This window comes from Odontesthes bonariensis, chromosome 17 (genome assembly GCF_027942865.1).
Source record: "Odontesthes bonariensis isolate fOdoBon6 chromosome 17, fOdoBon6.hap1, whole genome shotgun sequence".
Lineage (NCBI taxonomy): Eukaryota > Metazoa > Chordata > Actinopteri > Atheriniformes > Atherinopsidae > Odontesthes > Odontesthes bonariensis.
In genome coordinates, this window is record NC_134522.1 from 27,985,922 (window position 1) to 27,999,968 (window position 14,047).

At 39.6% G+C, this 14,047-nt stretch overlaps 1 protein-coding gene across 7 annotated transcripts in view; it reads right to left on the reverse strand.

The window, feature by feature from the left end:
* The window catches only part of LOC142366757 (nesprin-2-like), a 91,843-nt gene that overhangs the window by 24,934 nt on the left and 52,862 nt on the right, over positions 1-14,047 (reverse strand). For all 7 annotated transcript variants that reach the window (XM_075448723.1, XM_075448721.1, XM_075448718.1 and 4 more), the window contains 5 exons: positions 13,660-13,854; positions 12,288-12,413; positions 10,801-10,956; positions 8,538-8,696; positions 7,002-7,168 (listed from right to left, as the gene is read on the reverse strand). In XM_075448723.1, coding sequence (XP_075304838.1) covers positions 7,002-7,168; positions 8,538-8,696; positions 10,801-10,956; positions 12,288-12,413; positions 13,660-13,854 — 803 coding nt within the window. The remainder of the gene's footprint in view (positions 1-7,001; positions 7,169-8,537; positions 8,697-10,800; positions 10,957-12,287; positions 12,414-13,659; positions 13,855-14,047) is intronic.

A 14,047-nucleotide genomic window follows, 5' to 3' on the forward strand; every position in this document is an offset into this window, starting at 1 on the left:
ACTTTATGGCCACAGACATAGGTGATTCTTTAGTCTCACAATCTTTTGTTCAAGCCCGAAACATTACTGTGGCAACTGAAATTGGCAATAATACAAGAATCATCACCACAGCAACCAGCCATGCGGGAACTTGAATAGAGAGTCGAGTGTTTGCTCTTTATTTTCTTTCTAGTTGATGATATATAGCCAAAGAACAGGAATTAATGGTTAGGGGGAACTGTAATTCAGCAACGAATACATTGAGTGGTGGTAAAGAAATATATGTGCCAGGTGTTAAGGATGAGGTGGCAGGAGAGCAAAGCGAGTGTTTTTTTAAGACAAACATCTGCCTTGCGTGCATCTTATTCAGACAAAGAGCAGAGAGGATGGTGGCCCCCAACGATGAGGGCCCATTGGTACAAAGGCTTGTGTCAGCAGACGGCAGCTGTTGGGCCGGGGGACGGAGCACCCGGTTTGTTCTGGGTGACAAAGGCGAGCAGCAGGCCACTGTCAACGCATCTAATCCCTCTGCAAGTCAAACCTCAGTAGTCATCTCATCTAACTTGGTGAGGCGAGATGCAAACAAAGGCCGAGGGACGTCGCAGACATCATTGACCCTGAATCAGCTCCACTTGAGCTCCATCAGTGCTTATCCAAATATGTGACACAGTAGTACAGGACTCTGGCAGTGGACCAAGCACATAGCAACCACTGACTCACTGCAGCTCTGTGAAGGGAACGGCTTTCAATTAGAAGGGGAGTTTTTGTGACGGACTGTTTAAGGCCTGGTATATTTAAGGAAAAAACATTATTATGCTTTACACTTTGAGTGATTCATTATCTTACAAAACAAAAGAAAAAAAAAATCAAATCAAATGAGAATTCAGTCTTGAAGCCTCAGGGTCAACCGGGCCACGTTTCTTCTTTCAAAGCGTATGAATACTGGGAAAAATTCAAACTAATACTTCACCATTTAATGATCCTTCTTACAATAGTTTTATAAAATGACAAACCACCTGTCTGCTATGAACGCATGATCGATGTGATGCATTTGAAAACAAGAACGTACCAAAACTACATTCCTCCACGTTGAATTGAGAAAATCTTGGATCCAGATATCCAGGTTGCGTTACACCAACCTTTGCTACTTTTTTTTACACAAATCCATCCACTACATTTGTGTAATACATGAAACAAAAAGACAAATGGACTGACGAGTGCCCTAAGGGAGTGATTCTCTGTCAAGACCAATGCTATGTTTTGACATTTTAATAAAAAGATGTTTTTGTTTTTTGGTTCACACTGTTGCCTCACATCCAGAACGTTGGAATCTCAGCTGGGGCTTGTCAGTGTGGAGTTTTCATGTTCTCCCCAAGCATGCGTGGATTATCTCCAGGTGCTCCGGCTTTATCCCACCATCAAACATGAAGCGGGTATGGCAAATTATAATAAAATAAATGAATCAATTATAATTGTTAAATAAAAGAGTACCAAAAATACCAAAATTTAATGGGTTCTTCCTTTGTCAGTGCTCCAACTCTCCACTAATTTTTATGAAATTTGTTTTTCTTTGCTTCATCTCGCTAACAGATGTACAACATCAATCAGCTTTCACTGGAAAAGTAATAAAAAGGGAAAACATACTTAATGTCCCAACTGAACAAAGTCATATTTTCTAGCCCAAGATACACCACAAATAACTTGAAACTAAAGAAACAAGACTAAAAACAAAATTTACATTACAGAACTATCTTCAGTTTTGCACTTTTCAGTGTTTCACAAGCTTTATAACTGTTATATTTCTATTTTCAAGCATTAAATTACTTAAACCAATGACAAAAATCTCAATAAGTTAGAATATCTCTTCAAGATAACCAATGACCAACGAGCACAATGCCAATGAGAGGCTCTTATCTTGGGAGGAAGGAATATATCATCAGACTAAAAACAAATAAATATTGCTTTCATTTAACATATTTCATTTTACTGGGATTTTTTTAAAAAGTGACGAACCAAATAATCGTAAACTTACGAAGAGCAAATGAAAAACTATGCAATGCTGACTTACTCACAACCCTATAGTAGCTGGTTAATGGTTAAGGCTCAACTGTTATCTTCCTGGGGCATTATTGGTGGAGAAAATATCATTTGGAGACAATTATTACAAAATGATGATATGAGCCTGCAAGTCTGAATTAATCTCAACTTTCAGCTGAACACTGCTGTTTGTGGGTAGAAATGTTTAATATTCAACATAGATCAGACCAGAGGTGTTCAAGGCACTTTAATTTCAATCAACCTCTTCCTTATTAAAATAGAATTAACTTAAAGCCTTCATTTTCCAAGCCACTCTCAGCTGCCAGTTTGGGTTCAGGAAGTAGACACCCTCTCTACCTTTAAGATTATGCTTAAAGCTTTCCTTTTTGATAAAGTTTATAATTTGGGGTGGCTCATGTGACCCTGAAGCATCCCATAGTTATGCTGCTATAAGCCTAGACTGCTGAGGGACCTCCCACAATGGACCTTTTCCTCACTTTTCTCACTTTACTCTCCATGTACATGTTACTTTAACTTTCTCCTTCACCGCACGTATTGATGGCTTAGTGTTATGGTGTTTGTTGTCCCCTCTTTTCTCTTTCACTGTCACCTTGTGCATGCTCAGGATGGGAAAAGTTTCAGTGCAATGTGTGAGTTTTAATTGGCTTTGTATTTATTGGACTAATTTGGACTTTAATGAATTTTAACTGACTGGATTAGGATTGTATTACAATAAACTGGATTGCAATTGGTTTGAATTAGATTGTATATTTGAAGTGCCTTGAGATGATTTTTGCTGTGATTTAGTATTACATGAATAAAGCTGAGTTGAATTGAAAAGCAGTATGTGTTTTAGAGTTAAGTGAGTTGCGAGTATATCCTCTGTCAGCGTATGGAGTCTCGTTGGATTAGACCGCCGGGACGTCAAGCAAGGGCTGGAGCCTACTGATCTACAAAGCTACTTTTAGCTCTGTATCTACTTTTTACCCAACAAGACACACCCCTTTTTTTTTTCTCACAGGCAAAGACACTCGTCTCTTTGACTGACTGTAAGGCGGACATAAAGGAACACATTTTTACTAATAGAGACCATCATTAATGAATTGCTTCGTTGGCTGTAAATCACAGATTTCACAGATTGATTAAGATTGTTTTCAGATGGGAACAACAAGGCAAAAATAATATTGACATGTTTCCCAGTTCATGTTAAGCAGCTTGAGCAGACTAGTGTAGAGAGACACTCCCCTCATTTATCAGCTTAGTGTGTTTTTACCCCCTCACTAATGTGCTGTGCAGTCGATTCAAGTCCAAGTCTCAAATCCCACAGTGGCTTTTGTCTGAAGAGGAACGTAATGTTTTATGATCATCTCAGACTTTAAACGATGACCTCAATAATACAATGGTATTTCAGATAGTAGTGTTCTATCCAACTTTAACTGTTTGCGTTTGTCCCTTTCGCATTTCAACATGAGCCTCAGTTCATAGCGTCAGCTTCGTTGAGTAATTCTCAATTTGCTAGAATTGCAGCCGCACATATTGTCACAGCTTCTGTGAGCTAATCAGATACATATTTGCTGCAGTTATAGTTTTAATAACACATTTTGGGAGTGTGACAACAGCAGATTCCATTTCAGCTAAAAATGTCGTGCCTCAGCAGAGGCTCATTAACAGGCTTAGTCTTGTTATGATGGTCAGCCACTAAGGACGGAGGGGTGGAAGCATCTGAAGAGGGGGAACAAGAAAGCAAATCTACTACTAAGTGTCACGCTCTCTCCTCCACACCTCCCTCTGTTGTTGCAGAGGACACATCTCTGTACTCTGACCGTTGTGCACTGTGAACTGCATGGCTGGGTTCATGGATTCAGCCTCTTCTGATGAGTGTTTACCCATCAGGCAGTGCTCAAAATAAATGGAATATTTTTTTCTATCAGGTTCAGGTTTATGTGAACATTAAAGGCCGTCGGGAGTGCAGGACCCTCTGATGTTTAACCCATTACTTTGTAAACTGAACATCTCTGAAAGCTCTGTATTGATAGCTAGTCATTTAAATTGATGTGTGGGAGGAAGGGTTGGGGGGGGGGGGGGGGGGGGGGCAGTTATCTTTTTAACATTTTTCTATCCATCCATTCATTTACATCATCTGATTCTGCCGAAAAACACTGAATATATTAAGCTGAACAGGGTTACCGATGTTAAAGTTCATCCACATAAACACTACAGATGTAACAGGATGATATTCATTATGAGTTATTCCTCAGAAAATGTCTCAGCACTTTTATTCAAAAATTGAAAAGGCATCCATTATTAAGATGAGGTGATGTTGTGAAGTTTATTTAAAAACCACTGATTCACAAAAGCAACAACCAGCCCTATACATATCTATTTGTGATATGGAAGCACAGTTATTTTCTACTTCTGACTACAAGTACTATTTTGGAGTATTAGAAGTACTTCAAATGAAATGTAAGAAATATAAAGCCTGGGAGGAGACATAGTAGCACATGATCACTAAACAGCCACCATATGGCAGATCTAAGTCAGTCGTTCTCATGGAGGATAAGTCAACCCCCCCGCCCCCCCATTCACATTGGTTTAACCAACCAGGGTCTAAAATAAAAAGAAAAGCTTTTCTCAGTTCAGTTTGCTCTAATTTGCTCAATGGATTATATGGACCTACCATGTACTAAACATAGAGTCCATTTGCCATCACTAAACAGGCATGGCATTCAGCCATCAATTTAAACTTGTTAGCCAGAGAAGTACCAGTAAGTCCTGTGCACTCCACCACTCTGTTTCTGCTGCATAGTAAGAAAAAAGAAAGGGTCAAAAACCCTCCAACAAGTTGATGTTCTGCCAGTTTAGTTACTTTTATAACTCTTTAAATTTGTATTTCATAGTTCTAATAGTACTTAATAGTTGCACAAATTATACTCATGGACTCTTTTTTCCGTGTTACCGTGCCATCTGGGCTTTCCATTTAATTCATAGAACTGGAATTGATCATGTAAATTTATTGTAAAAGACTCTGTGACATGTTACTTGTAACTGTCATCTTTAGAGTGTCACTGTGTTCAGAAATAAGTTAAGAATAGTCTGTTACTGTTATCTGAACATTTTAAAAGCTGTCAATTAGCACAGTTTTAGTTGGATGGAGTGCAAGTGGCTAACCGCAAAAGCTTGTTTTTTTTAGCTTTGGCTACAGCCCACAGTAGCCGGTGTGTTACTGTTAATAAATTGTTGCTCTTTGAGAAGGCAAACGTTACAGTATTTTACTTTATACATCTACTTCACTAGTTTTTATGAATACAACCAAGACAAACATTATGACTGCCTTTCAGAGGACATTATCCAAAAGTACATGGCTGTTCAGTCTTGGCATGATAAATTGTAGAAATTATAAAGAGAAATTATAGATGCTCAGTGATGCAGCCTGGAAGTTTTTTACTCTTAACTTTTACCTTTAGGTGAGGTTGGAAAGTGCAACTTTCAACATGAGCCCATGATGCAAGTTTGCCATTTTAGATAAGACACTCTCCTTTACTTAATATGAACTGCACCACACGGGGTTTCATGCCACCTTATTCTGAAACTTGTCAGCTGTGTAACATACTACTGTTCTCATATGGATTAGAAGTAAAGTGGAGCGATGTTGATGCAACACTGAAGCACCTCCCTGCTACCAACCCTCTCCACGTTGGAATGAAATTTCTATTTATGGATTAATATCAATCTATCCTCTGCTGCACTGAGCTTTTCCTACTTTAATCTGCAAGCTCAGTTGGAATAGCAGCTGGGCTCTCTCTGATACAAAAGCGCACACATAAAGCTGCACATGCTCAGCTGTAGCAGTAAACAACAAGGGGTTGCACATAAAAAGTCTGTCAATTCTTAGAACAACATAAATGAACAGGTTACATCTCTGAAGCCTCAGTTTTGAGAGCAGTTTACTAAGGAGTGGTTGCCAACACAACTTTAGAATCTAGACAGAGCAAATGAGCTGAACCTTCAGCATGTCAGAGGCAAAAAATTTTTTTAAGGTGGGGTAGGGGATCTTTTTCTGGAGCATTTTTTTAACATATTGCTTGAAATACTCTTCACACCCCCATTGCAACCAATTAATTAAAAGTTTTGACACAAAAATTAAAAGTTTTAGTGGCCTCTAAAACCCTGGAAAAACACTATCCAATCATACTGAACGGACTGTTAACGATGATTGGATTCTGATGCCGTCTATCAAACTGCAATCTGCTCCTCCCTCCCCCTCCTTCCCCCTGTGCGCATACTCTTCTTCTTGAACGAATTACGCATCCAGAAGCTTGGCAGGAAGCTAAACTAGAGCCAGCTTGGTGTGTTTGAAAAACAATAAGCCATTCCAATGTAATATTGGGAAGCAAAGCTGTAAACTCCAGCTCTAATGGCTAATTCTGTTCTGCTAAAGATCTGAAGTTGATATGAGTACAACATTAACTTGGTGAGCATGAAAACATTACTATTCTCTGTTAAACATCAACGTTTTCTCTGCGTCCACACTATGTCTACTGATGAGTTAAACTCTAAGCTTATCGTTAGCCTTTAAAAAACTTCAACTTGTTTAGAAACTTCAGCTTCAGTATTCATCTGAAGTGCAAATGCCAACCAGAGAAACCAGAGGTAAATAGTCCTTTTGGGAGCTGCTGTGTCCCCATAAACCTCAGCAAGGCCCTAGAACTGTTTGGGTCTGAAAGCAACCTGTACCAAACAACAACTATAGGTGCGTGAGCATTTTGGCATTTTGGCTCTCAAAATTTGGGGGTAAAAATGTTGGATTAACAGTAGGGCCTCATCCCACACCAAACCATCACTACTTCAGGAATCAACACATGAAAACTCCTGAATTCAGTGAGGCAAATTCCATGTTCAGCAGCTGCAGAGCCAACATGACATTCTACCAATGCTGACACACTGTTTTCTACCAGTTTTCCACAACATTTTCATTCTCTTCCTACCTGGCCTCTATGTGATCGAACAGATGCTGCCAGCGGTCATTGACGTCCTTTAGCTTGTCGTTGATCTCCGTTTCCTTGGTCTTGTTGCTGGCTGTGATGAGTTGTTCTCCGAGCTGCTTCAGGTGGGTTTTATTCTCACTAAACAGATTGATTTCCTCCATACAGTCCTATTAAGAGACACATGAAAAGTACGGTTTATATGTCCATGTTTCCATCAATTTTGATGTCAATTAAATTTGACCTTTATGTTTTATAATGAATTAATATAATTCAAAAAGATTTAACATCATTGACAGGAGAAAGAAATTAGTTTTTATTTCAAACTTTTCATCTAACACATTATGGAGAGACAACTTCTTTCACTTCTTATACTGTACATTAACATCCTGATGATGAAAGTCTTACACTTTCTTGAACCACTTTTCCTTCAATGCATTCTTTTGAAAATCAACTTTTTGAATAACAATCTCAACAACTTCTTGTTGTGGATGTTTTTTAGACAAGTACTCCTCTCAAGAGTCTGCATTCCAGGGTCAAACCTGCGACTCAGAGCACAAGGGCCTGAAAAGATTTACAGCCCTCTGCCAGAGCAATGACTTTGGGTCTCAACAATAGCTATTTCCTTAACTACCCTGCACCCCCCTCACAGTCACTCCCATGCACACCGTAACAAATGAAAAGGGGGCATGAGTTCAACCCAAAAACAACCCAGCATGGCCTTGTCGAGCAAAAACAGCTGTCGCATCTTTTACAGTCAGCGGGGAGTTCAAAGGTATCTCCACCATCCCCACCCATCCAGCCTGACACAGCCCTGCTGTTTCCTGTTCTCCTGCTACTGGAAGAAAAATTATGAGCAACTTGTAAGTGGAGCGCTTTAACAGTTTGAATGGCTTCAAAAGTTTAGTGCTAAAAAGGATCTGGATCAAGAAAATGTACAGCAAGAAACTATGGTCTATGATGAGGACCTGGCAAAGAGCAATGAAAGGTAAGAAGCATGCTTTATATAATGAGGGAAGTAACAACTAAGGGTGGCTGAAACCAGGTGTGACTCAAAGGCAGGAAGAAAAACTGGCTGAACACAACAAGACAAGGCAATAAATCAAACCAAACCAAACCTAATCTAAGAACATCTAAACCCAAACAGTGACAGAAAAGGGCTGAAAATGTAGTGAGCAATAACATCTTCAAATTACAGAATTAGAAAATCTCAAACTAAATACAGCTTCAACCAATTGTCTTGGTATTTTGTTTGCACGTTTTGTTCTTAACAACAATGACAAAACTTTCTGAATTTTTCTAAAGTGCTGACTGTTTGGAGGTTTTCATTTTTGAAAGAACAAAAGTGACCAAAACGTCAGCCTCCTTGTTTGCCAACTTTCTCACACACGCTGAGGGTTAAAATTCGATCATACTCAGCCATCTAAAAACGTAAAGCGACATTAATTTACTTCATGCGACTACAACTGTGGGTAAAGTATCTATTACCAATACAACAGCAGTGTTGTATGTGAGTGTGTCTTTGCTGCTGCCTCTGACCTTCTTCAGTTTTTCCACCATTTCTTCGATGTTGAGGTCGGAGTTGTGCGCCACCTTGTTCTCCATCTGTGTGAGCCACTCGCACAGCTCCTTGTTCTTCTCATTAAAGATGATCCACGCATTCAGACGATCAGTGATCTCCTGTTTACGCAGAGACACCTGACACAGGAACAGAAGAGAGAAATTAAATAGGCTTTATTGCTTTAAGATGCTTGATACTGTTCTATATGTCTAAGCTTAATGTTAATGTCTTAATGTTATGGGCGCAGATGCATCTAGGGCAGGGATGGGCAACTGGCGGCCCGGGGGCCGCACATGGCCCTCGTCCTCACTCAGTACGGTTCGCAAATAGGTCAATAATAATTTAATAATTAAAAAAAAACAAAAACAAAAAAAACAACAACTTGTAATTATACTGTTGACCGATAGAGGGTGCGCCATACACAAACAATAGCGGGGCCCGGGCCGCTTTCCGCAACAGCGAATAGGAAAGTCAAGAGCCATGGCCACTAGCAGTGGCAAAAAGAGAAAACTTGACTGAGAAAATCGCATGTTTCAGCCAAAATGGGAAGAAGAGTACCTCTTCAGTTTTGTTCTTTGTTATGAAGGAGCTCAAATTCCTTTTTGCACTTTTTTTAAGCAAATGTTTTGTCTTTGTTGCTTATTAAGGACGTGTTAAAATGCATTTATATGCAGAAAATAGTTTAATGTTGGTGCAATAAACATACAGACATAAATTCATATAAAATGTGTTCTTATTGAGAATCATTTGTAGTGTCTTTCATATCCAATTATTCGAAGTGTGTGGTCATGTGGCCCTCCAATGATAGTGCTGAAAAAATTTTGGCCCTCTTTATCATGGAAGTTGCCCATCCCTGATCTAGGGCTCTCATCCACTCTCATCCATTTCATAATATTCTGGTTAACCAAACCACAATTGGCTCCCTTTCTATCCTAGGGTGCTTTAAAAAAGTTTTGAAACAATGGCTGGTAATACATAAGTGCTGCACAACAGAGTGCTGTACCTGCTTCAAAACACAGCACACTGTGCACTGGTGATGCGCTAATGATCTCACTTTCAATAAGGAGCAACAGTCACTCAATTACAACGAGTAGCAACTGAGATTTTACAGTCTGTCCTAAAAGGTTGAAAGTGAAAGTCAATTTTCACTTTCCCCACTCCCAAATTCATTTCAAAACAAACACTGTTCTTCCTGAAGCCCCTCTGCTCATTCCAACCGCTCTCTGCTTTCACCATCTGCTCCCCTCTTCCCACCATGTCCCTTACCTTCCTCTGCACTATCCTTCAACCAGACCCGATGGCCCCTTTCAAGACTCACAAAGAGCAACTAAGTTAACTGCTGATTAACAGTTCAGACATTTGACAATGATTCATGCAAAACAGAAAAAGACACAATGAACTCTGAGTTGAGCTCTGAATGAAGTTTAAGACGCAGAGCAGCACATACAGCCGACAGAGGCAGTTAGAAGGGATACAAACATGTCAGATGACTTCTCTTTTGAAAACAGCCTTTGATTAAATCATGAAAATCAAGTTTCGTCTTTAATCTTCAGAGCCAGCTGCAACAGCCCTGCGTGTCTTCGCCCTGAAACAGTTTGAAGAGCTCAGTTGTGTCACCTGACCCGCTGACCTCCAACAACTGATTTTGATCACACGGCCAAAAACGTTTGACGGTTTGTTCTTCCACTTTCTTTCACTAGTCTCCCGCTGTTGTCAAAGCACGGTTGAGAAGCTACTTGTACGCAAAACTCTCTTTGCAATCACACTTCATTTAGTGCAACTACTGTGAGAGACGGATAAAGTTTGGTTATGAAGTTTCTGTCTTTGCAGCCCCTTTACACTTCAGATCCATCTGTGCCAGTGATGTCTTCTAATGACTTTGCAGTGATTCAATTGCATTTATCCAACGACAAATTATACAGGAATCAAAAAGTCTAATAAAAAAAAAAAAGAACTTGGTTGAACTTGTTTTTCGAATCCCATGCAAAATGCACTTCAGTCAATTAAAAAAAAAGAACATTACAAACACTACAAGTCAATAAATACCAGTAAAAGAGAATCCAGCAAAAATAGAGATAATGATGCATAATAGTAAGGGATGAATAAATGGATGACAAAATACAATACAGGCAAATGTTTTCAGGCAAAAAAAGGGATATCTAGACAGGACAAGGGTAGTCTGGGGAACTTGAAAGATGTATTTTTAGCTTTAGGCAAAAGTTAGTGTTCCAGCGGACTAACCTTGAAGCAGAGTTCCTCCCACTGGCAGTGCAGATGCTCCACCTGCTCCTGCAGCAGCAAGACATCGTCTGCGATGATGTACTGGGACAGATCCGTTTTCATGGTGCTCAGCTCGGTCAGGCTCTCAGCCCAGTCCTCCAGGGAGTCCTCGTTCTCCTGCATACCATAACACACCGAGCACCACAACAAAACGTCAGGGACCCTCTTCCAAAGCGAGTCCCTACTGTCCCTTCTGCACAGACCCTTTCTCTTTCTCCCTCTCTTCTGTCACTCTTTTCTCTTTTTCTCCCCGCCCAGAGAGAGAGGATTAAGGGCCACAGGACGCAGGCCGGGCTGGGGGAGGGGTGATTGTTTAGGGGGAGGGGAGGGAGTTCAGGAAGGGATCCGTGGAGGATAAAGGCGCTGGTGGGTCAGTGGATGACTTTTGAATAAAACCTGTTTCAAACTTGACTTTGCCTACTTGGGACTCAAGTGGACTAGTGTTCTTGACAGATATAAACTAACTTTAACTGCCTAAAGACTGATAATCAGTAGCACCAGTAGTTCTTTGACTACTGATGATTAGAGGTCATCATTTTCACTTTTAGCTGCGTGTATCTATTTCTATGGACTTAAGGGTGCTGTGAAACATTCCATGAATATAAACTTGTAACAGATGTGGAACAATGGATCCACTTTCATAGCAATATGTTGAGAAGTTGAGAAGATCAATATCACTCCAGGTTTGGCTTAGTGTATCATGACGACAAATACAGAATTAGACGGCTTTCGCAGGTTGGCAAAATCTGCCAACCTGCATTTGTAAAGTGCACAAACAAACAGATCATGTCTTGTTAGCTTCTTCCACACAAAACCAAACAAAGTGGGAGGAGGGATTTCCAGGAGAGGAACAGGTGCCTACTTTATAGCTATCAAATAGAACAGTTGAATAGTTACTTTGCAAGGAGAAAATGAATAAAATAAAAATTGAAGACATTATTCGTAATGTTTCCACTTACAGTAAGTGGTTTTCATACATTTTGCATATGCTTGGTAGCAGCTCTTTTCATATTCTCTCGCCTGGACTTGTCTAGATTTTTTATCACCAATGTCATCACATTGTTTGCTGTAAACTTTTTTACACATTAGAGAACATTGCAACATCTGATTGTATAGAATCTAAAAAGTATCTAATTATTAAAAAAAAAAGAAGTCATAAAAAGTTCAAGTGTTTTCTCAAGACAAATAAGAAATTCTTATTTGTATAAATATAATTCTCAAAACCATATCTAGCTAAAAGATATTTTAAAAAAGTACCGTAAGCATTTAATTTTACCCACTGGCGTTTAAAGTACACATTATGATCACTGCTGCCAGGAGTAGAGTGCCTGCAGTTAGAGAATAAAAAGTTGTAGAAAGGAGCCCTGTACATTAAAAAATGCCTCTCAGTGTGTTCTGTATTGTGACTTGTTCATTTGCTTGTGTGACCAGCTGTTTGGAGAACGCACCTTATTGAATTTCTTTGCACTCTGAAGGTCAGTTTCATAATCTGGCATTGACTGGTTAAGCCGGGTCTTCATGTCTTTTAGCTGCAACATGCTGTTTGCTAGTCCATTTTCACAGCGCTCCCAGTTCTAAGACACAACAACAGAATTAAATAAAAAAACAATTATATACATCATGAAAACTTACAAAGCTGATTTGCCTTGAGAACAATAAGAAACCTATTACACTTCTTTGTTTTTTACTTTCTGAACATCTCCCCAACCATTGATTAGAGCAGATTGGATTAACGTGGCTGCTTGTCTACAGGCCACAGAGACAGATGGAGGACGAACGATCAAGTTGAATTTACAGTCTGCATGAAAAGGTGCTTTTCCAGGACGAATAAAAGAAATATTGACTTATACTGACGGCATATCACGTCGACCATGCTGCTGATTCAGGGCAGCGAATGAGAAACAGGTTTGTAGCAGGCTCTGAATCTCAGTCTTAGTACTTAAAATTTATGTAAAGAAAGGAAGTGGTAGAGGCTCGGTGTGGGTTGATCTGATAACCCAATCCATACACCTTCACAACAACGGATTTACCACTAAATAGTGAGTGTGAACAATAACCACATCCTGTACATAATGAACTCCTCTGTAAAGAGTAAATACTAACAACTTACAGATTACAAACAGACAAGTGGTTAAGTGTGTAAAACCAAAGACTACCATTTTCAACTTGAACCAAGAAGTCCATACAGGGGCATTAGTTCCCCACTCACCCTGCCTCACATAATACCCAGGCAGATAAAGTTTCTTAAATGTGACTGATTCTGTAAATCAGGTGGAATATAACCCAACTAACAATCTAACAAAAATAAATAATCTAGAAATTTATAGATTTATAGATGAGATTATTTTTAATGGTAACTCAACCAATGGTTCAAGGAGATTCTTAAAAAAAAAAGATCAAAACAATTTTAATGGCTCTTGGTGACCTATTATGCTTTTTGTTTTGACTGGAGAACAGCCCCAAACTCAAATTATGTCCGAATAGGTTGAAATATTAATGGTTGTAAAAACAGCAATAACTCTCTCTCAGCCTCCACTCGATTTTCAAGCCAACTCTAAAATCAGGCCAAGTCAAGCTGACTTCCATTTACCTCCAGAAAAGGGGAAAATAAGAGGAAGCAGTGAAGTTCAACAGTAACAGATGCAACACAAATCCACGTTAAAACAGATGCACACCAAGTCCAACTTTTTCAGAAGTTGTTACTTATCTCTAAACTGGATTTGCAGTGAGAACTATTTACAAAATGTTCCTGAATGTATCACTTTAGCTGCTACAAAACTGCAAACGTGTACAAAAATTTGACTCAGTGTGACCAGTTACCTTGATAATGGCCTCAGTGAGATCCATCCTTCTGCCCAGCAGGCTGTAAAGGTTATCCCATTCCTCCTGCAGTGTTCCCAAATCCATCTGCAGCTGAGTCTGGGTCTCCTCATTGCCCATGGAGAACAGCTGTCGGCCTACCTCCAGAGTGTGGATGAAAGTGCTCTGATACCTCTGAAACAACAGCTCTGTGTGCTGTGGTGGAAGGTGTACGAGAGAAAAACAATGAAAGAAGGGCGGAGAAAGACAGAAAAAAAAAGTCTTGAAGAAAACTAAAAATGAGTATTATTGTTTGCCGTTTAATGAGTAATAGGTTGGATTGAGGACACTTGGATGGCTTTTATGGGGAGCAGGTCTGAATATGCAGCAGAGAAATAGTTGCCTTTTG